The 26,937-nt window shown below is 38.9% G+C and overlaps 2 protein-coding genes and 1 pseudogene across 4 annotated transcripts in view; 2 read left to right on the top strand and 1 right to left on the bottom strand.

The window, feature by feature from the left end:
• Positions 1-26,937, top strand: part of rad54b (RAD54 homolog B) — an 84,315-nt gene that overhangs the window by 7,487 nt on the left and 49,891 nt on the right. For all 3 annotated transcript variants that reach the window (XM_066691615.1, XM_066691614.1, XM_066691613.1), the window contains exon 3: positions 11,101-11,287. In XM_066691615.1, the coding sequence (XP_066547712.1) occupies positions 11,101-11,287 (187 nt within the window). The remainder of the gene's footprint in view (positions 1-11,100; positions 11,288-26,937) is intronic.
• Positions 16,025-17,820, bottom strand: LOC136713738 (general transcription factor II-I repeat domain-containing protein 2B-like; annotated as a pseudogene).
• Positions 18,846-23,062, top strand: fsbp (fibrinogen silencer binding protein). The gene is made up of 2 exons (XM_066691616.1): positions 18,846-21,030; positions 22,422-23,062. The coding sequence occupies exons 1-2, from the start codon at positions 20,630-20,632 to the stop codon at positions 22,942-22,944; spliced, it is 924 nt and encodes a 307-aa protein (XP_066547713.1). The 5' UTR covers positions 18,846-20,629; the 3' UTR covers positions 22,945-23,062.

Raw genomic sequence — 26,937 nt, 5'->3', positions numbered from 1 at the left:
TTTTTACCAGCCAAAGGCAAACATCACCAAAAATGCATGAGGGTGCATAAATGTGTGGTGAACATGTTAAAACGTGGCAATTTATTCAGGTAATTAATCAAATCACTATAACAAAAGCTAATTGCACACCTGTATAGACTAGACAGGTGTGTATGTGGGAAAAGGATCTGGATAGAAAAAACATGCTCCCACACAGTTTCTACTTGCAAGTGTTATAAGGTCTTTGACCAAAACACATTCTGTTGAATTATAACACTTGCTAGTAGAGGTGGGAACATCGTTTTCAAATTAATCAATCACATATGAAATAACATGGCAGCTAATGGGGATCTGTATAAACACACTAACGCATGAGAAGGGGTGTTATATGGTGTTATATTATTGCTTTTCATACTCCTCTTCCTCTTCATTGCTACTCCCTTCTGTGGGTTTCTGCATGCCATTAAAAGGATTTTATTGGATTGGCTAGATATTCATAGAGTCACGGTCTGTGGTTGGGTAAAAAATATATAATCTCTAGGAATGATTACAGACAGTGACGTCCTTTCCTTTGGTCAATACCATGCACACCAGCAAAGACGTAATGCAAACAAACCGCACATTTCTCTTCAGCAGAATCTCCGCTACGCAGCAAAACATGCATGTCTCTATCGCAAATCGTTTCAATACAAATACATTGTAATTGATGAATACTTATCTAACACAACAACTTTGTTAAATAAATATCTATGTAAAAATACATTATTAGAAGATGTACGGAAATGGCAATAACGGCAGACCTGTCAACTCTCATGCACCTCCTGTCAGACTCTTGTATTATTGTCCCGACATTATCACAACTTTGTCACAATTTCAAATTAACTATAAAGGTTGTCACTATTTGTTTTATAAAGGAATATTTTGCAATTTCAGCTGTAATTGACCAAACAATATGTTTTTCCTTTACATTTTTTTTAACATTTTCATTCAATTGCCTGTTTAGCAGTGTGAGCTGCAACGAAAATGCCTTAACATTAGCGTCCTTGTGGCAATGTTTTCCGGTCACAACAGCGAAATACAAAATGTATAAGACCTATCTATCTATCTAATTTATACAATCTACTTGACTAAACGATTGACTTTTCCTCTCCACACCACACTCAGACTGCCGCTCTGCGTTCAGAAACACAACTGCGTTCGAGTTACAGCGAATACAGAATAAACAGCAAGAGCTGGTTGCTATTTGATCGCGTCAACAAAAACGTCATCGTTCGGTAAAATGTATTCGCTCTTTTCACTTATTCGGCCGAAGTGCTTTTTTTGCTATTTTCGGACGAATCATTTCGGTTGCCGAACATTTGGTGCATCCCTAGTTGTCAGTCAATTGGGTGTGGGTGCACTGTTAGCCCTCCGTGATTGGGTACCTCATTATCCCTCTGGGGTGGGTTGTGCCTCTTTGTGGGGTTCCAGGATGGGGGTCAAGGTCCCTTGTCAGCCCCTCAGAGGTGACTATTGCTGGAGGAGAAAAAATGTAATTGTGCTCAGGTGCTGATCATAAAATGCAGGACATCTCCTACAGGACAGAATACAATTGTGCATTGCATGCAGTGCATGCAGCAGCACTGGGTTATAATGGATAGAAAAACAGAAACTAGAAAGTTTAGCCTTTAAATCATGGCTGAACACTCATCTGTCTCTTACATTGGCTGGAAGATCGTTCCATAGATTCGGGGGCCTATAACTCAATGCTCTGCCATTTTCTTGTGTATTTTAAGGACCACTAAATGATCCTGGGATCTCAATGGCTTACCTGGAGTTTATTCAATATGAAGATCTTTTAAATATGTAGGTGCCAGTCCCCTAGTGTTTAAATGCTATTAAGAGAACATTGAAATCTATCCTGTAGCGCACAGGTAGCCAGTGAAGAGAAGTTGGAATGATGTGAAGGAGTGATCCTTCCGCCCCCGAGATCTACGGACGGGAGAGTGTCTCTTTGAGCCTCCCCTGTAATCTCAGATATCCTTTTGACGTCGACATTGACGCTTCAACGTCAGTCTCCCCCTCGGCGTTGATGCTCTTGATTTCGACACTGCCTATGTCGACAAGGCAAAGCCTACAACATTGGAGAAATCTGCAACGCCAATGGACAAAGAGACAGAGGTGCGGTGTCTTGGGATAGGCTGTTGTGTGAAGAGCATGGAGAGTTTGTTGCCAAACATCGCATCTTTCCTGGAAGGGCTATTGGAAGAGGATTTGCATCCAGAGGTCTTAATCATGAAGCTCAAGGGAGCATTATATTGCTGCTCCCTCTGTGAGGCTAAATTGCAGAGTCAAGTGGACGGACTCCTGTATCACCCCAATCAAGCACAGCTGCAGCTGAAAGGCTCCATGTAATGTCACTGGGACTGCCAGACAGCGTAGTGGAGACCAGTGTTTCCTACAGGAATTTTCTGGTTTGTGTGCAATGATTAATTTATATTCTAGCTTATCCACTTGGTCTAAATGTCATGAGAGAAATCTAAATTGAATAGATGGTAAGACATGTTTATTATAATAAATGTGCTATGAATACAAAAACAATAATAACTAGAAGTTGCATGCAATTTTTAAGGCTTCCATGTTGTATCAGTAGATTTCAGATTTGAGCAGGCATTTGTAGTTTAAATGCATGTATAATTTTCAATTTCAATTAAATGTATTAAACATTTTTAGGTTTTCAATCTTTTGTATTCTGTAGTGCACATTTCAGTGTCACTGGACTATAATATATTTTTTTTTGCTTGCATGCATCAATTCTGTAAGGTTCCATTGCATTTTTACTTAATTCTAGCATATAAGTGAAGTTTTCATTATTGTGTCATTTAAAATGCCGAATGCAATTCTCAAGTTTGGCCACATGATGGAGTTAGAGGTCAACATAAGGAATGTCATGATGTGCCTGACATAAGAACATAAGAAAGTTTACAAACGAGAGGGGGCCATTCGACCCATCGTGCTCGTTTGGTGTTCATTAATATCTAAGTGATCCAAGGATCCTATCCAGACTATTTTTAAATGTTCCCAAACTTTCAGCTTCAACCACATCGCTGGGTAGTTTATTCCAGATTGTGACTACTCTCTGTGTAAAGAAGTGTCTCCTGTTTTCCGTTTTGAATGCCTTGAAGCCCAATTTCAATTTGTGTCCCTGGGTGCCTGTGTCCCTGCTGATCTGGAAAAGCTCCTCTGAAGCATGTGAAGCTGTCATTTTGGTTGGTGTACAGCAGCCAGATTTTGTGTCTTATCAACTTGGCTTCATCATCTTTGACAGATCTTTTTTACTAGTTTAATCACTGACAAATTAAGTTCATTAGGCTATAGTTCTGAATATATTTGCTGTCATAAGTGACGTATTGTAACACAATTTTGAGAGTTTTTGAATTTTGCTGATAGGTTTTTCTGGGGTTAATTTCATGCTTTTATAAATACGCGTATTTTGCATACGTGCTAAGTCATTTTCTTGTGGCTGTCATGTTGTTGCACACAGTCACTTGCCTCTTGCATACGTGATAGATAGCAGTGTCCATGTAAGACATGTAAAGTTTAGGGCACTGGGCTTTAGAGTTCCGGAGTACTAGCTGTTTTCATTTTCGCACAATGACACGTTATATCCAACATTGCGGCTTAACCGTGTACCTCACAAACTTAATTATCAGGTTTTATGTTCAATGCACAGACATAGACATAGGTGCTGAGTTTCATGTGCGTACTGCATTCCAGTGTAGAGGTAATGTGATGTTAATGTTGTCGCCTTCTCACCAAGCTGCTTGGCGATGGTCTTGTTCCAGCCCATTCCAGCCTTGTGTAGGTCTACAATCTTGTCCCTGACATTCTTGGACAGCTCTTTGGTCTTGGCCATGGTGGAGAGTTTGGAATCTGATTGATTGATTGATTGCTTCTGTGGACAGGTGTCTTTTATACAGGTAACGAGCTGAGATTAGGAGCACTCCCTTTAAGAGAGTGCTCCTAATCTCAGCTCGTTACCTGTATAAAAGACACCTGGGAGCCAGAAATCTTGCTGATTGATAGGGGATCAAATACTTATTTCCCTCATTAACATGCAAATCAATTTATAACTTTTTTGAAATGCGTTTTTCTGGATTTTGTTGTTGTTATTCTGTCTCTCAGTGTTAAAATACACCTACCAATTAAATTATAGACTGATCATTTGTTTGTCAGTGGGCAAACGTACAAAATCAGCAGGGGATCAAATACTTTTTTCCCTCACTATATCTATCTATATATATATAAGTTTGTACACATGATGGAGGTAGAGGTCTACATAACGAATGTCAGTATATGGTTGAGGCTGTCATTTTCATTGGTGTATAGCAACCATGTTTTTTGTCCAATCAACTTGGCTTTTTCAACTTTGACACATGTCTGTACTAGTGTTAATCACTGAAAATGTAAGCACCTTAGGATTCACTGTTCTGCAGATATTCACTGCTGCATGTGACATGGCCTTCAGCATCGGTACCAGCGCGCGGTGTCACCGTTGGTGACAAAACTCACCACAATCAAGCATAACATTGTAATTTATTATTGTGCCAAGTTTGAGTTTTTGAATATGGCTCATGGGTTTTTTCTGGGGTCAAAGTTCATGCTTTTATAAATACGCATATTTTGCATACGTGCTCAGTCATTTGCTTGTGGCTGCCATGTTGTTGCACATGGTCACTTGTGTCTTACAGACGTGATAGATAGCAGTGTCAATGTAATACATGCACAGTTTCAGGGCACTGGGCTTTAGAGTTCCGGAGTACTAGCTGTTTTTATTTTCACATGCAGATTCATGTTAAATCCAACATTACGGCTAAACCGTGAACCCCACAAACTTCATTCTCTGGTTTTCTCTTCAAGGCAGAGGCATACACGCATGTAGAGTTTCATGTGTGTACTGCATTCCAGTGTAGAGGTAATGTGATACTTGTCTGAAGCAGAGCGTACGTTGTTTTCATTGGCGCACAGCACCCATGTTTTTCACTGGGGCAACTCGCCTTTAACAACCTTGATAGTCCTCTGTACTAGTGGCATGCATACCAATTTGTGACATGGAGTAGAAGGCACCAAATCTTGAATCAGATAACGCAGCCTGGCGGACAAAGCGTGAGACCGAGCAACTTCTGATGAATAGTGGGGCATAAGGTATGCATGTGTATGAAGTGGCATATGCATGTGTCCGTTGGTTTTGGAGAGGAAGATTTTTGTAGCATTTCACAATTTCGCCTCTAATCGCAACATGGCGGCTTCGTGCATGGAAGCCTAAAAATCCTAACGGAAACAATAGGCTTCCTGCACATTGTGCGTGGAAGCCTAGTAATAATCCTAACAATAACAATAGGGTTCCAGCAACTTTGTTTCTTGGCCCCCTAATAATAATAATAATCCTACCAATTACAAAAGGTTGTCCAGCAACTTCGTTGCTTGGCCCCCTAATAATAATAATAATAATATTATTATTATTATTATTATTATTATTAATAATAAAAATCCTAACAGAAACAATAGGCTTCCAGCACTTTGTGCATAGAAGCCTAACTTTGCTTTTGCGATGCTTTCGCTCGACCAACTAATTCATGTTGTTAAGCTTATTTGCACCGGTCTTTAGCTTTGCAGCAAGGAAAACAATATGGAGTAATCTATTAGAGGTCGACCGATAGTGGATTTTCAAAACCGATCCCGATAACAATAATTTGGGTGGAGGGAAAAGCCAATTTCTGATTAATTGGACAATTTTTTTTTTTTTTTCCTTTATCAATATATTGTATAAAGTACAATACAAATACACTCAATGTAAAATTACAACAGTTTGAACTTTCTAATAAAAAATAATAATTATGAACTAAAACAATGTATTAAATATAATGAATAACAATAGTCCAAATTCTGGAAAATTGGATAACAAATTTGGGAGTTCAAATTTATTAAAGTGAGTGTTCCTATCGCTGGAAATTTCATTGGAATGCCAAACCTGCATATAACATCCCTTAACAGTATTTTTGCTACTGTTACTACTTCAGCCTTCCTACAGCTATAGGCTTCAACCGATTTAGAAACATATCCATTATTACAAGTATATATACATAACCACAACATTTAGGCATTTGAACACAGTCTATTTGTATATGAACAGAAGCACACCAAGGGGGAGGATTTGCAGTGTGTTTTGCTCACTTCCCAGGATTAGGAGCTTGACAAATGTGGAAAGTTCACAATATTGTTGTTGTGTTGTTGAGTTCTTACTATAAATCCTTGGGGCATACCAATTTAAAAAAACTGCTTCACTCATGCACCCCTCCTCTTGCCTGTATGGCCAAAATCATGCGCCAGACGGGAAGCCAAGGAAGGAGTATTTGAGCTCTCTTATGGAAGGTGCAGTGGCCAGCTGAAATTTCTTGAGCTTTTCACAGCGCATCATGGATTGTCTTTGTTTTCTGCCCTAGGACGTAAGGATCCAATATCAGTTCCATAAGCATATGATTCGTAATGTGCATATCGGATAGATTCATAATATGGAATAAATTGGTCATCTGTAGACAAAATGTGCGGTTCACACAACATTAGAGATCTTCCTTATAAAAGGCATCTCTCTCAAATTGTAAAACACAGGTACACAGTAGGGCTATTTCCCTACCATGTACGATTCTTTCCATGGGAGCCTGCAGTTCCCAATCTTATTAATCAGTTATTTATTTATTATTTAAACAAACTCTCATAACCATACATTTGTAATTATTCTCATAGTGTCATTAGGAACGATTCCCAATATAATTGTGAATAGTTCTTTTTATGCAGCTTTCATCTGGTATTTGCCTTATTCGTCTGCAACAGCATCAGTGTTATTATCAATGCAACCATTACTCTCTATCTCTCTCTCTCTCACACAGTCCTTTCAGTCTGCTTGTCTGGCAGGTGAGCTGGGGGAGCTGAGGCCGCAGACAATACCCCCTTTCTGGGGGGTACTCACTTATTTTCTGCTTGATATTGTCTGAAACTGATACTGCCAGACAGTTTCATAACTTTAAACTTGCTATGACTGTCTAATGAAATGTATACAATTGCATTAATTTACACCAAGTAAATTCCTTATTTTCTCTCATATTCCCATCCTTCAACTTCTCAAGCCTTTTAAATTCAAATCTCTTTGCTCTGCATCCTAACTACTGTTCTTTTCTACTTTTCCTAATTTCTTACTATTATTATTATTATTATTATTTTTATTTCTTGGCAGACGCCCTTATCTAGGGCGACTTACAACATAAGTGCAGACAAAGTGCAAAAACACAGAGAAGTACAAGGCATCAATCATTACAAATTCAACTTAGCTAAAACATAGCAATTCAAAATAATACATTTTACAAATTCCAATTTACAATTTACCCAATACAGTAAGAGACTTCCTACATCCTGGACGGTGAAAGCTAAGTGCTAAGTGCTAAGTCAAGATGTAGGGTTACAGACGAGGGCTACGGGAAAGGGAGCAAAGAGGAAAACAATCAAGAACGCGAGGAGCATAATAAGCTGAAGTGCTATCTAGCAGGGATAGAGAACTAATATTACAAGTGCTGTCGGAAGAGATGCGTCTTGAGTAAGCGCCGGAATGAGGTCAAGGACTCTGTTTTGACTTCGGTGGGCAGGTCGTTCCACCACTTAGGGGCCAGGGATGAGAAGGAGCGGGCTCTAGAAATATTTGTTATATTTTTTGATCTGTATTATTACTATTAATACATATATCACACCATTAATTTAGTTAGTTTGTTTATTTATTTATTTATTATTGGGAAAATAAGCCTTTTCATTGATCTCAATAATGATTTTCAGGTACTTCAGAAAAGTAAATGTTCATGAAATGTGTCCAGTCAATTATTTCCTCAAGTAAGAGCCTGCATGAGCACTAAGAGTGTGTCCCCCTGTGCTGCTCATAGGTCTTTATTGTTTCAGCTTCCTCCTATTGAAGTCCAATCTATAGGTTCTGAAGAACTGTTCCCAAAACCAGATTGAACTGATTTTCTTACCTACTCAGTGTACTTAGGCATCTCATGTTATTACTGCGAACTTCAAATGTATTTTTCTTAGAAATGTCCAAATTAAAATTTCTGGAAGCACCTGATTATGTATTTATCCCATATTATAATAATAATAATAATTATTATTATTATTATTATGCATTGCGTGGCAGACGCCCTTATCCTAAACATAAGAGAAATACAAAGTGCAAAAATACAGTTCAGTACAAGGCATCAAACATTACAAATTCAGATTTACATAATACAAAGCATAATACATTTTACAAATTCCACAAGTGAATACAATAAATTAGGTCTTGCATCCTGGATCCTGAAGCTAAGTGCGGACAAGATGTTAGGTCACAGTCAAGGGCTACGGGAAAGGGAGCAAAGGGGAAATCAAAATAATACAAGTACAAGTAATGGAAGAAGCATGTTAAAATGTAAAATGCTATCCTACAGGAGAGTAAAGGACTAAAATTACAAGTATTGTCTGATAAGATGTGTTTTGAGCAAGCGTCATATCCAGGAAACCCTCACCGAATGAATGCTGCTTCCTTGGATATAAACAAACCACATTTTTTTTTTTCAGCAGAATCTCAGCTACGTAGCTAAAGAAAAATGCATGTCTTTATCTCAAATTGTTTATCTGATAATTCTGACTTTGTAATTGATGCCACAATTTTGGGCGGATCCGCCTGTATCATCCTCTGAAGGTTAAAAAACTATATATGGATCTTCCTGAGCAGCTGTCAGGCAGAAACTGAGCTTCCACTCATCACGGGACAGACCCTGTTATCTTTTTCTGCTGTCTGATGTCCATGTGCCTGTAGTTTGTAACTTCTCTAAGACTTTTCTCTTGTGAACACTTCTTCTGGGCGGCCGCTCGTAATAAATGCCTCCTGATTGGAAATCTCTCTCTCTCGATTATTTGGACTCCTCACAAAGGTCTCAATTGCAACAAACCCCCAAATAACTGCTGCTGCCCTCTAGTGGATACTAAGCATAGGACTAACTTAGTCTTACTCCTGGACTATCTATGGATAGTACTGTGGAACAAAATGTGAAAAGTCACAATATATAGTGACATCTTTTATAACTGAACTGAACCTCTGTGTAGCGCCAATTGATCAGGAGACGGCACTACAATAGAAAACATTATAATCTTTATTTTATATAAAAATTATGTAAACAATCTTAATGGAAAAAGCTTGCAGTGCCCAGATTAAAATTGACTATTTTATGTTTGACTACTTCACAGGCGCCTCCATCCAATCATGTTTTAGATGTTAAGTGAAATCTAAAGCTACACACAGCATTAGACTAGTAGCAACAGGGTTTCCATGGGTCATGGAAATCCTGGAAAAGGTATGGAAATAAAATTTCAAATTTCCAGCCTTGGAAATGTTTTAAAATATCATAAAATATCCATAAAGTTTTGGAAAAGTCATGGGAATTTTAAATTGACCTGAAATGATCATAATCGTATTGATTTTGTTTGTAAGCTTATCGTGCATGTACCTTTTAAAATGTAAATTAATCCTTTTAGGTGGTGATTAAACAATTATACCAAACAGGTGCTAATGATCATCAATTCAATATGTAGCTTGAAACACAATCATTAACTGAAACAGAAACATCTGTGTATGAGGAATAAAACTGGGTGAGGAACAGCCAAACTCAGCTCTTTTGAAGAAGCACAAAGAAACAGGTAATGTTGAGGACTTACTGCAGAAGATGAATGACACATCATGCCTTCGTAATCGGAAGATGTCCAGCAGTGCCATCAACTCAGAATTGGCAGAAAACTGTGGGACCCTGGTACACCCATCTACTGTCCAGAGAAGTCTGGTCAGAAGTGGCCTTCATGGAAGACTTGCGGCCAAAAAGCCATACCTCTGACGTGGAAACAAGGACAAACGACTCAACTATGCAAGAAAACACAGGAACTGGGCTGTGGAAAAATGGCAGCAGGTGCTCTGGACTGATGAGTCGAAATTTGAAATATATGGCTGCATCAGTAGGCAGTTTCTTCGCCCAAGGGCTGGAGAGCGGTACATGAATGAGTATCTGCAGTCAACAGTGAAGCATGGTGGAGGTTCCTTGCAAGTTTGGGGCTGCATTTCTGCAAATGGAGTTGGGGATTTGGTCAGAATTAATGGTCTCCTCAATGCTGAGAAGTACAGGCAGTTCCACTGGAGTTCAGTACTAGGGCCTTACTTAGAGGTAACACATGAGAAAAACCTAGGAGTCTAAGTGGACTCCTCACTTTCTCCATCCAAACAATGTGGGGAAGCAATTAAAAAGGCAAACAGAATGTTAGGGTATATTGTCAAAAGTGTAGAATTGAGAACAAGGGCAGTAATGTTCAGACTGTACAATGTGGTAGTTAGACCTCATCTGGAATACTGTGTACAGTTCTGTGCACCACACTTCAAAAAATATATCGCTGCTCTAGAGGCAGTTCCGAGGGGAGCAACCAGACTTATTCCAGGTCTGAAGGGAATGTCCTACTCTGAGAGACTGAGGGAACTGAACCTTTTCACCCTGGAACAGAGAAGACTATGTGGGGACTTGATTCAAGTCTTCAAAATCATGAAAGGCATTGACCACATCAAACCAGAGGAGCTTTTCCAGATCAGCAGGGACACACGCACCTGGGGACACAAATGGAAATTGGGCTTACTTAAAGGCATTGAAAACGGAAAACGGGAGACACTTCTTCACACAGAGAGTTGTCACAATCTGGAACAAACTCCCCAGCGATGTGGTAGAAGCAAAAAATTTGGGAACATTTAAAAATAGACTGGATAGGATCCTTGGATCACTTAATTATTAATGGACACAAAACGAGTATGATGGGTCGAATGACCTCCTCTCATTTGTAAACTAATCTCATGATAGGGTAAAATGCTCCTTTATGTTTTTCTCTGTAATAAATTATCAAAAGCACTATGTATTTAATGCACTACCCTTTTCAGTTCATTTTATAAGTCAAGCTCATGTAAATTGTATAGATGCAGCATTCCTTGTGTTTTATGCCACAGTGATTTTCTTTAATTGTTGTTCCTTGCAGACACAAGTCCACCATGGAAAGAAACCTGAAAGAAACCAGAAGAAACCCCCTGTTTCATCAAAAGCCTTAGCAAGAATTCTAAATGTCAATCCACCACCAGAGTCAAACAAGAACCTCTCATCACTACAAGAGATCTCTGTTCTTCGCTTTGAGACGGATTCAGAGATAGATGATGGAACTGTGGAAGGTGAGTAAACTTGATTTACATTCTTAAAAGTTATCAAATTGGTTTGAATCTCTAGTTGCAAAATAATTAATTATTTTAATGAATGAATCATAACACTTTAAACATAGAAAAAGTAGTATCGTGTCAATATGGTCATTTCAAGCCATTCATTACGCTTTCAGTGTGAAGGAAAGAAGGTATTGCATACCTGATTTGTGTTATAAATCTTCTTGGTAACTATCCTTATGAAACTGTGCAGAACACAGTTGAGAGTATTTTGTAAGAGTAGCCTACACAAGCAAACATTGTTGAATGATGGATGATTGTTTTTATTTATTGCTGAAGGGAAATTAATTAAATAACATATTTGGTGGTAGGTCTGGTTCTCATTTTACACGTGCTATGGCATTTTTCTTTTGCATGGTTCTCTGTAATTAAATGTGTATGGTCTGTCGGTACCAATCCAATACTAGCAAAACTAACTCCTCAAGCACAGGCTAATCTGACTAGTCAAAAAGGCATGATCATGTGACAAATCTTCTGTGAGCTTGGAAAATCATATCTGATTGGTTGACAAATATTCACATGCTTATTTAAAGAAACATGTCTGAACAGATCTGTCGAGCTTGAAATTTCTGCATTTTTATAAGATTTTCTTTAAGCATGTACTTATTTGTCACATTTTGGTTTTCATTGCTTTTATGACATTTTGTAATTTTTTGTTTTGACATTCTTTAACCTCTAGAAATTTGCTATTTTTTATTTGATTGAGCTCAAAGTCATCTGTGAAAAGTTATGAGAACATAATATTTACAATCGAGAGGAGGCCATTCGACCCATCGTGCACGTTTGGTGTCCATTAATAACTGAGTGATCCAAGGATCCTATCCAGTCTATTTTTGAATGTTCCCAAATTTTCAGCTTCAACCACGTCACAATCTGGAACAAACTCCCCAGCGATAACTCTGTGTGAAGAAGTGTATCCTGTTTTCTGTCTTGAATGCCTTGAAGCCCAATTTCCATTTGTGTCCCCGGGTCTGTGTCTCGCTGCAGATCTGGAAAAGCTCCTCTGGTTTGATGTGGTCAATCCCTTTCATGGTTTTGAAGACTTGAATCAAGTCCCCACGTAGTCTTCTCTGTTCCAGGGTGAAAAGGTTCAGTTCCCTCAGTCTCTCCGAGTAGGACATTCCCTTCAGACCTGGAATAAGTCTGGTTGCTCTCCTCTGAACTGCCTCTAGAGCAGTGATATCTTTCTTGAAGTGTGGTGCCCAGAACTGTACACAGTATTCCAGATGAGGTCTATCTAACTAGTGCATTGTACAGTCTGAACATTACTTCCCTTGTTCTAAATTCTACACTTTTAACAATTTATGCTAGCATTTTGTTTGCCTTTTTTATTGCTTCCCCACATTGTTTGGATGGGGAAAGTGAGAAGTCCACATAGACTCCTAGGTCTATCTCATGGGTTACTTCTTCCAGTTCGATTCCTCCCATAGTGTCATTATAATGGACATTTTTATTACCCGCATGTAATACCTTGCACTTGTCCACATTGAACTTCATCTGCCAGGTGTCAGCCCACACCTGAATATTATTTAGGTCCCTTTGAATAACCTGTGCTGCCAAGATTGTATCTGCTGAACCACCTATTTTAGTATAATCTGCAAATTATACGGCCCCTGAGGCTGTTTGCTCCGGCCCTAAAGTTCATTTGAAAAAAAACAATTCTGCGACATACACTTAACACTAGAAGTGCCGAGTTTATGTAATAAACATGCCTACAGTGTTTTAGCTGCATAAACACGAAAATAAATAAGTTATAAACACATTTACCTAGAATACCCAAAATCGGGTTATTTTCACTGGTCATTAAAATACATTGCAAACTCAAATATAACCCATAATCCTGCCTGCCCCTAACAATAGAGTCAGTCTGGCACTCAAGTGGCGATCTCTACCTGTCTACAGCCTTTCATGTGCTTGAAAAACACGCGCATTGTACAGCATTGCACTGTACAGTACACAGTGCAATAGCGCAGGCACATCACACGCAAAATAATAATTCATGGACATTATCAGTGGAGGAGCATTTATTGCGATGCTATATATTCATGGAGTAAAAGTGTTCACCTGTCAAAACCTGTCAAAATGCAGTGTGAGGTACGATCTCATGCAGGGAAAGCGGAGAAACGTGTCCTGTGTGGACTGTCCAGAGCTGTCAGGTATGCAGGCTAAATATATAGTGAATAGTTTATTGAAATACACTTTTAGTCACTGTAGCTTTGTATGTTGAAAACAAAGTTTACACAGTGTTGAAAATGTTTACTTTAGTGTACAATTATGTTTTGATAAATGCAATAGTTATTTTTGAACTATAAAATATTGCTTTTGAGTATTAGTCCAATATTTACGTTTACACTTGTTTCATTATCTTATTGTATGCCATTTTTGAGCTTTTTGCTTATTGTAGGCTATATACACCAATCAGCCATAACGTTATGACCACTGACAGGTGAAGTGAATAACACAGATAATCTAGTTATCATGGCACCTCTCAGTGGGTGGGATATATTAGGCAGCAAGTGAACATTTTGTCCTCAAAGTTGATGTGTTAGAAGCAGGAAAAATGGACAAGCGTAAGGATCTGAGTAACTTTGACAAGGGCCAAATTGTGATGGCTAGATGACTGGGTCAGAGCATCTCCAAAACTGCAGCTCTTGTGGGGTGTTCCTGGTCTGCATCGGTCAGTACCTATCAAAAGTGGTCCAATTAAGGAAAAGTGGTGAACCGGTGACAGGGTCATGGGCGGCCAAGGCTCATTGATGCACGTGGGGAGCGAAGGCTGGCCCATGTGGTCCGATCCAACAGATGAGCTACTGTAGCTCAAATTGCTGAAAAAGTGAATGCTGGTTCTGATAGAAAGGTGTCAGAACACACAGTGCATCGCAGTTTGTTGCGTATTGGGCTGCGTAGCTGCAGACCAGTCAGGGTGCCCATGCTGACCCCTGTCCACTGCCGAAAGCACCTACAATGGGCACGTGAGCATCAGAACTGGACCACTGAGCAATGGAATAAGGTGCCCTGGTCTGATGAATCACAAGTTCAAGGTGTTGACTTGGCCTCCAATTCCCCAGATCTCAATCCAATCGAGCATCTGTGGGATGTGCTGGACAAACGAGTCCGATCCATGGAGGCCCCACCTCGCAACTTAAAGGACTTAAAGGATCTGTTTCTAACGTCTTGGTGCCAGATACCACAGCACACCTTCAGAGGTCTAGTGGAGTCCATGCCTCGACGGGTCAGGGCTGTTTTGGCGGCAAAAGCGGGACCTACACAATATTAGGCAGGTGGTCATAATGTTATGACTGATCGGTGTAGTTATTTATGTTTTGACTACAGTGTGTGTGTTTAGAAAAAAGTGATTTTGTTCTTGCATTAGAATGTAAGTTTCATCTGTATTCATGTTTTAATGTAGGTGTATTAATTAAGGTTGCGGCCTGTGAATACTGGAATGGCCCTTGATAGGAAAAAGGTTCCCCACCCCTGGCCTACAGCTTCCAATTTGAGGATCAGTCTTTGGCGCGGAACCTTATCAAAAGCTTTTTGAAAATCTAAGTATATCATATATGCTTTCACGTGATCTACAGCAGCAGTTGCATGCTAAGAGAACTCTAATAGAATAGTAAGACATGATCTGCCTCGTCTAAATCCATGTTGACTATCTCCAAGAATATGGTTTTCATTAAGATGCTCCTCTATTTTCTGTCTAATCATTTTTCCAACATTTTACAAGTAATGCAGGTGAGACTGATTGGTCTGTAATTTCCTGGCTCAGTTTTGCCATACCAAGTTGGCACATCCCCTGTCCTAAGTGTCATTTGGAATATTTTAGTTAGCGACCTAAGTGCTGTTGGAAATATACCATCTGACCGAGGTGATTTGTTTGTTTTTAATTCTGCTAATCCCTTTAGTACCTCCTCCTCATTTATCCTGATCTCTCTTAGGGTTTGACTGGACTAATTGTTAACCTGTGGCATGTTATCCGTTTTTTTCTATTGTAAAAACCTCTGTGAAATACTAATTTAGAACATTTACCACATCTTGTTTGTTTTCCAAGATACTGCAGTTTTTGCCCTGTATCTGTTTCACTTCCTCCTTTGTTGACCTCTTGCTGTAGTATTGAAAAAAACTCTTTACATTAATTTTAGTTCCAAGAGCTGTTTCTTTCTATTTCCCTCTTTGCTTTCCTGATCCCTTTCTTAAGGTTTCTTTGCAGTTCAACATATTCATTGTTTTGTTTCTTTGTATCCCTTTTGTATGCACTATACAATATTTTTTTGCATACTTCTATTAAACCATGTTTTTTATCCTCAAGTTTTCGTACAAATTTCGTACAAAGTAGTATATTCTTAAAATTTAACCATCCATTTTCAACTGACTCTGTATCCAGTGTGCCCCAGTCTAACTCTTCTAGGTGCCACTTCATACCTTCAAGGTTTGCTTTTCTAAAATTGTAGACTATTGTTTTAGACTTGGTCCTTGTTTTTTTGAAATAATCAATCAATCAATTTTTATTTGTATAGCGTCCTTCGCAGGGTAGCCACAGAACGCTTTACAGACTGGTAAGCATACAAGAAATGTACAGCAAAAAAAAAAAATACATAAATAATACAATAAATATAGACCTTTAAACAGTTTACATGATCTAAAATAAAGTAAATGAACATTAAATAAATATACCATTTAGGCACGGAGGAGAGAAAAACAAAAAACTCCTACGGATGGCATGTAGGAGAAAATAAATCTCTGGGGGTCCACGGCTTAGGGCAGGGGTGGGCAATCATTTTCATAAGTGGGCCACTCTATGAATGTCAGTATGGCATCGTGGGCCACATATTTTGTCATGATTTATTATTATTATTTTTAACGTATTGTAGCAACCTTGCCTTTTGATGGTCGCTGTTGAAATAAAAAGCAAAAGAAACAAGTGTTCCAAAACAAACTGGCGTTTATTAACTGTTTCAAAGAGGTACATTGACTTTCCCCTTTGTCCTTCAGGTTCCAATAAACCGCACACAGGTCACTTTCCCATTAATTGACTCCTACGCAACTCCCTGAGCAGCGCGTCACCACGCCCTTATATGTCCCACTATCAGGTGACTCCCACCAGCCCAATCACCACTCTCTGGCTGTACCAACTGGAGACGGGGGGGAGCCACACAAACACTCTTAACCCATGAACATCCCTCCCTAACCCATCACAGTAACACCCCACATATAACACACATTCACACTCATTCACAGACACTGATAGACAGGGTCCCCGAACTGATACACCCACCCTGCATACACACTTACATCCTCCCCCCACCTTTGGGCTGCCCTACTGGCACATACACACAGACACCCGCCAGGATCGCTACAATATTTACACTGATATTTATGTTAGAACGTGTAAAATAGATCTAACTTAAAACTTTTTCTCATTCAATGTGAAGAAGAGAGTCTCTCTTGGACGTTAACAAGGGAGGTGAAGTCAGGTGTCATTTCCGATGTTGCAATGCGAAGTACTGCTGCAAGGTGGTCGTCACTAATGGAGGATTTGTTCTTTGATGTATTGAATTTCATCACCAAAAATGTCTGTTCGCATATGTAGGTTGAACCAAACAGTACAAGCATCTTTTGAAAGTTCTGTTCATTGAGAGATGCATTAAACCTCAGGAGTGGTGCAGATTTGAATTGTTCCGCAAGCAGTGCATCAGACTGCAAGTCAGTAAGCTCAAGCTGGAGATCAATAGGAGCATTGTCCACAATGAATGTGAAAGCGGACGAAATCAAAGCAATGTAATTTTCTAACATTTTCAAATCAATGAACCGGTGTTAAAATTCAGCGTGCAAAGCAAGCAGTAGAGATGCATATCTTTTCTGGTTCACATCAGATATCGTAATCTGTTGCAATGTTGGGAGGTGTGTGAAGTTCTTGCCTTCAATTTGACAGGAAAAAAGTAGCAACTTTGCCATGAAGGCTATGACAAGGGAGTACATGTCATGAGCAAAAAGCCCCCTTCCTTGTAGTTTACAATTCAGTTCATTCAGGAGATCCATGAAATCAACGGCAAACGCAAAATCAGTTTGCTAGTCCGCTCATGCAGTTGAGGGAAGTCTGCGTCTTTTCCTTTCATTCGCAAAACAAATCGATGTCTGATTTCAGGTGACACACTTTTTTCAGCACTTTCCCCAAACTGAGCCATCGGACATTTGTTTGATAGGGATTATCCGTGTGCTCCGTCTCGGACTCCTCCGATAGAGAGACAAATTACCTGCGGTTTAATGCTCTTGCTCGAATAAAGTTCACTAGTTTCCATAACATGGCTAAGTTTTAGAACACATTTGCAGAGAACCTCCTGGTGAATAATGCAATGCAGAAAATGTATTTTCTGCTCTGGGTTAGTTTCTGTCACTTGGACTTGTATCCTTTTTAATAACCCAACATTTTTGCCTGTCAAGTTTGGACAACCATCAGTGGTCACACCAGCCAGGCGGGGGTTGGACCATCAATGGCCTTTGTGTGGCGATGGCTCGTCGGACCTTGGGTGTGAATGCCCCATTGGCCCTCCGTGGTGGGGTGCCCCAGAGGAGGGTTGTGCCTTGTCAGACTTCCATGGTGGGAGACGAGGTGCCTCGTTGGACCCTCAGAGGGGGATGTTGCTAGAAGACAAGAATACGGTTGTGCTCAGATACTGGTCATGCAATGCAGGACATTTCCAAAAACAATTCTGCATTGCAAGTCCATGGCATACCAGCAGCACTATAGGCTAGAAAAACAGAGGCTAAACAGATGAGTCTTCAGACGTGATTTAAAGGCTAACCATATTGTGATCAAAGTTTGCCATTGCCAACTAGTGTCCCCCTGACTCTATCTTGGTCATTTGAATAGATCAAGTCAATGCATGCACTCTCTCTGGTTGGCTCCCTGACAAATTGAGTTAGAAAGCAGTCATTTACCATCTGAACCATTTCTATTTCTGCCTCTGTAGTCCCAACTGGGCTTTCCCAGTCTATGTTTGGGAAATTGAAATCCCCCTTTATAATATCCACATCCTTGCTACATGCAGTCCTGATTACATTGTACAATGCAACATCTTTCTGGATATCTGAATTGGGTGGTCTGTAACACACTCCTACAACTAATCCTCTGGATCTTTTATCCACATGCAAAATACAGTTAAAGTGCATGTATTTTAAATACTTATTTTAATTTTAACATTTTGTGCTTGTCTGCAGTTTTGAAAACATTGTTATGGTAAATCAGCAATAAAATGTATTTTATTTAAGGTTAATTTACACTCTTAGTTTGTGTCAAAGTTTAAAACTACTTTGTGCCTTAATTGTCCCTGGGATAATGGTGCATTACACATTGACAAACAAAACAACATTAAACCAGTAGGCAGACAAGAAAACAAACTGTAGGAGAAAATGTGTACACATCTTATACATAAGCTAATACATCTTAATGTATATACATTATACATCTTAAGTCTTATATATAGTCTTAAAATACATGGTCCATTGCAAAAGCCCCATCATAATTGGTGCCTAAAAGGTAGCTAAAACAGATTGCATACAATTGCATAATTAAAACAGGTTTGTTTAACTGGTTTATATTTTAATTTTTAGTTTAGTTTAGACTTTCCATATAATCGTATGCCATATGTTTCACAATCATGTTTTCCGAGTCTGAAAATATGTGTAAGTATGTTGACTTCTGTTCACCCTGAAGGCTATATAGGGTATTTATATTACAAAACGACGATTGACCAATATTTAATTAATCGGTCAAACCATCAGAAATTACATTATTTTCATCCACAATATAAATATTAAATGTTGGTGTTCATTTTTCGTTCCTTTTAGTTCTCTCTTCTTAACGTCTTCTGACCATAACTACAAAATTGAAACCTATGCAACCAACTGTAGATGCAATTCAAACTAATGCGTTATGTGTATATAGCTTTGCTTGGAGTTAAGGAATTGTTTTTGTTTGAATGGGTGTCTTTTAAGCGCTCATAATTTGAATGCTTTAAAACTTTGCTAGTTAAAAAATGGTGCTTGTTGGTATACAAGTCACGACATAGGGACATGTATTGAATAATTATAATCTAAATGTCTACTTTATATGAAGAATTTACAACACAAATTGTGTCAATTTTCTTTGTAGTAACAGATTTTCTCATTTAAGGATAAACGAACGTCTTTTTTCTGAAGAAAGAGGTCCGGAAACATTAAATGTAACATGGCAATAATACAAGGGGATACTGCAGCTTCACGACAACGAAAAATCATCAGCAGCCATAACTGTGTATTTAATTAATACATTTGTACGATCGAACCCCGAAAATATATTTCAAGTACGTACTTGTACTAGGAGCACATAAAAGGGAAAACGCAACCTGTTATCGTCGCACGGAAAATACAATCCTTTATATTAACGTACAGTTGTAGATTAACTTTATTCTGAAACTTGAGCTTTGGGTGAAACCTAACCTGCCACAGTGAAATGCGGCGTCTGATTGACAGCAGTTCCGGCATTATGCAAATGAAAGCGGGTGCTGCAGCAACGGCGCGGGGAAGATTAGGGCTCTGTTCGGGATCAGTGAACACACGCTCTGCCTCTCTCCTGCTCGTACTTCAAATTAAAAGCAACTAGTGTTATTATGTTTATACTTTAGCTTTTCTAAAAAAATAAAATAAACGATGATGATGCAGCAATACTGGCGAAACACTTTTTTTCAAATGTAACGTTAATTTAGTTTCTGTGTTCAGAACCAGGGACATGCAAGCATTTTAGTTCAGCAGCAAATACTTGCTGCATGTTCTGTTTTAGATGACTGGGTTAGTGTTTGCATCACATAAAAAATGAAAAGGGAAATACACTCAACCTTTTTCTTGTGAGAGCACTACACAGATTGTATATTGCTCTTATTTTCACATATACAAAAAAAAACAAATGTGCTTGCTTGGCTTACAATTTAATATAGTCTAGATCTTTAAGTAGGTCAGGCTGGGTTTAAGCAGCTTTCCTGAATCTGCGTCAGCTTAAGCTGAAAGGAATTTCAATAAAACCCTCCCTGGTAGGCGTGGGCCTAAATGAGGCTGGCCTAGTTAAGCCTGATTTCTTTTTGTATATGTGTGTTTGTATTGTGTTATAGGAGGAAGAGGGAGTGTGTATGTGTGTGTGTGTGTCTGTATATAACTGTGAAAAAAGGAGAAGAAAGGGGGAGGGGGGGAGAGGTACAAAGGCAGACCTGAAAAGAACTGCACAACCTACATAATCGCACAGACTAAGACACAGTATGAACAAGAATGGCTGCTGTATTCATGGCAACAAACATGGTGGGGAAAGCCAGGTCCTCCAATTTCACTTTGTCTGAGAAGCTGGATTTGCTGAAGCTGGTGAAGCCCCACATTAGAATTCTGGAGGAGCACACTAACAAGCATGCGGTTATCGTGGACAAGAACAAGTGCTGGGACAGTATTGCAGAGCAGTATAACGCTCTTGGGGGCGACCGCCCCCCCCGCACTGCCCAGGGGCTTCGAACACTCTACAAGAGGCTCAAAGAGAGCGCCAAACAGGAGATGGTGCAGCGCAAGCATGCTCAGCCAGAATATCGCGGCAGCATCTCAGAACCCACAAAAAGAGTGATGGAAATGATCCCCCATCTCTTCCGCCCTCTCCAGGATAAAGACCACAATACCCTGCAAAGGTAAGAACCTGCTCAGTGCCACACACACCTTTGGCCAAGGCAGTGTGCAGTCACTCTTTAATCTACAGGTTGTTTCACAGGTATAGTGTATTGGAATTAATCATGAAAATACCTTCTGGTATGTTATATCCTTACTATATCACACATATAACTGTATTTAAATGATTTTAAATGTATATTTATTCATGAGGTTCTGGCTTTGTCTGTAGCATGCTTTGTCCATTGCTGTCTATACAGACTTGTAGGATTTCTCGGCTAATGTTGAGGGATTGTATATACAAGAATTCACTATTAACTGCATCCCATGTTTAGCTGGCGTTGTATCGAATTAAACACACACAAGTAAAGTGTAGTGACTACTACATTCTCCAAATTTTGTTCTGTCCCTCTGACTGCTCTTTAAATATTGCCTCAGCAAAGTCTGTTCTAGTTTGTGGGAGGGGTGAAAATGATAGCTGTCCCTGCAGTTGATTTTGTTATGCAAGAAACAAGCTGCTGGCAACTCAGCAGGCAGCACACATTCTGTGAAGAATGTTTAAACATTTTTTTCTCATAGTATTAATATGGCTTTCAGTGAATGGCTTGTTGCTGGGGATTTATTTTTTTTATATTAAAGACAATCAAAATAAATGTTGTTACTGTCTGTGGGAATTATGGCACTGTGATCTGTGTGCATTGAATATTCAAGAATAGTAGAACAATAGTAGAAGTAGTATGTTTCTGTAAAAAAGCCACAATCTCTGTTAAACTTTTCAGGAAATTTGGTTAAAATTACTTTCCCCTTTTACAACAGATACATTGTAAAAACACACTGGATTTGATTAAAGACAAATTAAAAATAATTGTTATTTCTTTAAGCTATACGTGTCCTATTTAACAAAGCATTGTTATAAATCACTCAATGCATTTCAAATCATGTATATTAAACAGCTAAATGTCAAAAACAATTAGATGTTTTAATCAACATTTCTTATTAAATGGAATGCAAATCTACACTGGGTGAATAGTGTGCACAATATTGGAGCTCAGTGTTTACCAGTAAGTCTTTTTATCCAGAAAGTGTAATATTTTTGTTATCTATATAATTGTACAAGTTGTTCAAAATGTCTATATATAGAGAGAGAGTTGTATGGTGTAATTTATAATATCTGAAGACAATTATTTAAGTAGCATAGAGCTTATTGACTTAAAAGAATGTTTACTATGTACTGACTACTTTGGAAGACACTTGGCTGATTGAATCGAATTCGGGGTTTTTTCTGTAAAAAGGAATAGAATTATTACTACTTCTTCACTCTACCCTTTCGATTATTTATTGTGCATGGACCGATAAGTGTCTTAGACGTGGCCAAATGTTTCAGATGTATATTTTTGTGTGGTTCTCCTTTTAGGATGGTGTACAAGCACGAGTCATCCATTGAGCAGCCAGGGAGCAGCTGTTCTTTGCCTGCTTTGTCAGATTACCAGTCAGCCTCTCTGACAGTGAAACTGGACCATGAAGTAGATATCAAGCCCCCTCCAGACCTGACCATCCTATCTACCAGAATTGATGGAGATCAAGAGGATGAGGACATTGGTTCTGTACATGGTTTTGATGGCTCAATTTCCCCCTGCCCTTCTTCTGTTAATCTTCCAATGTCTCCATCCCCCATCCCAATAAGAAGAGACATCTATTCCAGGCCTGAGAGTCTCAGGCACCTGGCAGGATTTGAACAGGAAACTCTACAACTTTCCAAAGAGGAGCACGAGTTGGTCATGGACAACCAGAGAAAGATGGGCCTGTACATTGAAGAGAAACGTGAGGGTCTGAAAAGAAAACAGCAATTGGAAGAGGAGTTGCTCCGTGCCAAAATCAAAGTGGAAAAGCTGAAGGCAGCAAGACTCAGACATGGCCTTCCAATACCACACATGTGAACCTTGCTTGATATATTATTGAATAGTTCTTGGCTTCTTGAATGTGACTTATTCTGGAATTATTTTTCTTTATGTGCAGTACTAAATGCAAAACACACAAATACAGTACATGGCAGTCCTACAGGTTGTAGATTGGTTTCTTCCAGAATTCTTTCATAAGAATGTGCAACGCAATGATGAAATGCTGACAAAAGACCAAAGATGTCTTTTACTGTTTAACAGTAATCTATACTTATTGTTACACTGGCCTACCTGCAGGATAGCAAGTATAAATGATTATACAGGCCAAAGTGCATACATTTTCATTTCTTTGATTTAGTAATTGAAAGACCTAAATAAAATATTTTAGAATTGTTTTAATTTAAAGCTGCTTGTGCTACGTTTGCCATGCTTTCATAATGGTCTTTATTATGTTGCCATCTTTTATCCCTAAATCTGTTTTCTGATAAATTAATCATTAGTTGTTTTAAAAGTATGCCATTCATCCCTGAGGTGTGCCGTCATATCATTTAGATGCGCATTGCACCATGCTGTACAATGTCCAGAGTGAGATACACCCCAGGTTTGAACATGTTAGTTTCCTTTAATCCCAGGGTAAAGGTAACAGTGAAAGGAGATTCATGATCTGTCAAAAGTGGTAGTCAGATGTAAATTCAATTCACGAATATCCTCCCTCCTACATAGTGCACTATCTTTAGGTGTATGTTTTAGTGGAAATGTATTTGTGGAGAAAGAAGACCCATTTAATACAGACACTAAGTTGTTACAGCCCTGTACCTTTTAAAAGTTCTTGGAGTCACTGGGCCAAACTGGCAACTGTGAAAAGCACTACATTTATAATGTTACAATATACAGTGCATCCGGAAAGTATTCACAGCACTTCACTTTTTCCACATTTTGTTATGTTACAGCCTTATTCCAAAATGGATTAAATTCATTATTTTCCTCAAAATTCTACAAACAATACCACATAATGACAACGTGAAAGAAGTTTGTTTGAAATCTTTGCAAATTTATTAAAAATAAAAAACAAAAGCACGTACATAAGTATTCACAGCCTTTGCTCAATACTTTGTTGAAGCACCGTTGGCACCAATTACAGTCTAAAGTCTTTTTGAGTATGATGCTACAAGCTTGGCACACCTATTTTTGGGCAGTTTCTCCCATTCTTCTTTGCAGGACCTCTCAAGCTCCATCAGGTTGGATGGGGAGCGTCAGTGCACAGCCATTTTTCAGATCTCTCCAGAGATGTTCAATCGGGTTCAAGTCTGGGCTCTGGGTGGGCCACTCAAGGACATTCACAGAGTTGCCCTGTAGCCACTCCTTTGTTATCTTGGCTGTGCGCTTAGGGTCGTTGTCCTGTTGGAAGATGAACCTTCGCCCCAGTCTGTGGTCCAGAGTGCTCTGAAGCAGATTTTCATCAAGGATGTCTCTGTACATTGCTGCATTCATCCTTCCCTCGATCCTGACTAGTCTCCCAGTTCCTGCCGCTGAAAAACATCCCCACAGCATGATGCTGCCACCACCATGCTTCACTGTAGGGATGGTATTGGCCAGGTGATGAGCGGTGCCTGGTTTCCTCCTGATATGACACTTGCCATTCAGGCCAAAGAGTTCAATCTTTGTTTCATCAGACGAGAGAATTTTGTTTCTCATGGTCTGAGAGTCCTTTAGGTGCCTTTTGGCAAACTCCAGACGGGCTGTCATGTGCCTTTTACTGAGGAGTGGCTTCCGTCTGGCAACTCTACCATACAGGCCTGAATGGTGCACTGCTGCAGAGATGGTTGTTCTTCTGGAAGGTTCTCCTCTCTCCACAGAGACACGCTGGAGCTCTGTCAGAGTGAACTTTGGGTTCTTGGTCACCTCCCTGACTAAGGCCCTTCTCCCCCAATCGCTCAGTTTGGCCGGGCGGCCAGCTCTAGGAAGAGTCTTGGTGGTTCCAAACTTCTTCCATTTACGGATGATGGAGACCACTGTGCTCATTGGGACCTTCAATGCTGCAGAATTTTTTCTGTACCCTTGCCCAGATCTGTGCCTCGATACAATCCTGTCTCGGAGGTCTACAGACAATTCCTTGGACTTCATGACTTGGTTTGTGCTCTGACATGCACTGTTAACTGTGGACCTTATATAGACAGGTGTGTGCCTTTCCAAATCATGTCCAATCAACTGAATTTACCACAGGTGGACTCCAGTCAAGTTGTAGAAACATTCTCAAGGATGATCAGTGGAAACAGGATGCACCTGAGCTCAATTTTGAGTGTCATGGCAAAGACGGTGAATACTTATGTACATGTGCTTTTTTTTTTTTTTTTTTAATAGATTTGCAAAGATTTCAAGCAGACTTCTTTCACGTTGTCATTATGGGGTATTGTTTGTAGAATTTTGAGGAAAATAATGAATTTAATCCATTTTGGAATAAGGCTGTAACATAAAATGTGGAAAAAGTGAAGCGCTGTGAATACTTTCCAGATACACTGTATTCTACTAATGTTAAGGTGAGAGATGAAGTCTGAGTTTGAGAATAAATACCTCTCTGGAAGTATGATTTCAGTAATCAAAAGGACGTAATTTTAATTATCCTTGAAAAACAAGTTTCTAAAGTAAAAACTTAGAGAAAAGAAAATGAAAAGAATAAACATAAACTTTAGGTGTCCAAAGCACTGAATGTACTAGATGCCTGTTATTGTTAGGAAAAGTGCTCTGTTTCAACTAGGTGGAATTAGGTATTTCCACTGATGTCTATTTTGGACACAGATGAAGCCACCAACAAAGGAAATAAATTACTGACAGCAAATGAGCTATATGTTTAAATTTGTAGACCATCTTGAAATATAATTATGAAGCTGCATCCATACTGGGATGTGATTGCATGGCAAAATGCCAATCCACACTAGATTTTTTATATATTATAACAACTTGAGATGCCCTCATAGGGTATTTTCCTCCTTTGATACTTTATTATCTTTGAAAGTACTACAATATTGTTGCTTTTAAATTTTACACATTCAGCAATACATATTCATCACTTTTTAGTAGTGTTCTCATTCATACTACATTGAGTGTATAATGACCACATTTATTATGATTATTATTTGTTTTTTGTCTCAATGTACAATATGCAAGAACGTATGCATCTTGTTTTAACTTAATTAATGTATATGCAACTAATACAGTGTTCTAGAGTGTACTATTTAGTAAACAAGGACACCAGAGCAAGCATAATAAAAACATGTCAGCCCTGATTTAAGGATTAGATTACAGTGGGTCCTACCTATAAAACATTTACCATGCTTTTTTCTTTCAATTAATCATAATTTTTAATCTGTAGGCAGCTTATTGGTAGTAGGATCTCTAATTTTTTTTCTTCATTTAATTTCCTGTTTGAATCTCCACAAAACTTCACTTTGTGTGTGTAAAGACCTTAATTCAGTTGCAAAACAAATGTCTTCTAGTCAAAGCAATGACTCTGCATAAAGTTGATATAACCTACTCTTCTGTATGTTTTTTGTAATCCTTTATTTTCCAATAGTGCTGTACATCCCAAATCAGTCTTGGATGTTGCTTTTTGTTTTGAGGCATGCGTTTCTGTACATCACATGTGTCAAGGGTGTTAACTTTTCTTCTGGTTAGGTCAGTTTTCCTGGAGTCATTCAACAAAAATAGTTACCTAATAGTTTATAATTGAGCAAATGCCACTCGCATCTGACATGGAAGCTCCTATTGGAATGCATGAACTTCAAAAAGATTTGCTCATGTTGCTCAACAGTCAGTTTGGATACACCATTAGGAGGCCAAGCACAAAATGATTAACACTCACTGGGGTTTAACACTACATAATCACTTTCTTTATTATAATTGGAAGTAGTAGTTGTCCAGCAGTAGTAGTATTGGAATGGGACTATCATTATTTGTAGTAATTGGAAATTACATTACATCATGACCATCCTTTTTATTAGTATTATTTAAACAGTTGTTTTACTGTATATCATC

Source organism: Amia ocellicauda, chromosome 18 (genome assembly GCF_036373705.1).
Source record: "Amia ocellicauda isolate fAmiCal2 chromosome 18, fAmiCal2.hap1, whole genome shotgun sequence".
Lineage (NCBI taxonomy): Eukaryota > Metazoa > Chordata > Actinopteri > Amiiformes > Amiidae > Amia > Amia ocellicauda.
Note: the sequence above shows the minus strand (reverse complement) of the source record. Positions and strands in the feature narration are given on the sequence as shown.

Bases quoted from the DNA above. Each gene is read 5' to 3' on its own strand.
- fsbp (XM_066691616.1), top strand. From the start codon at position 20,630: ATGGCTGCTGTATTCATGGCAACAAACATGGTGGGGAAAGCCAGGTCC. The intron at 21,031-22,421 runs GTAAGAACCTGC...TTCTCCTTTTAG, and splicing joins GACCACAATACCCTGCAAAG to GATGGTGTACAAGCACGAGT.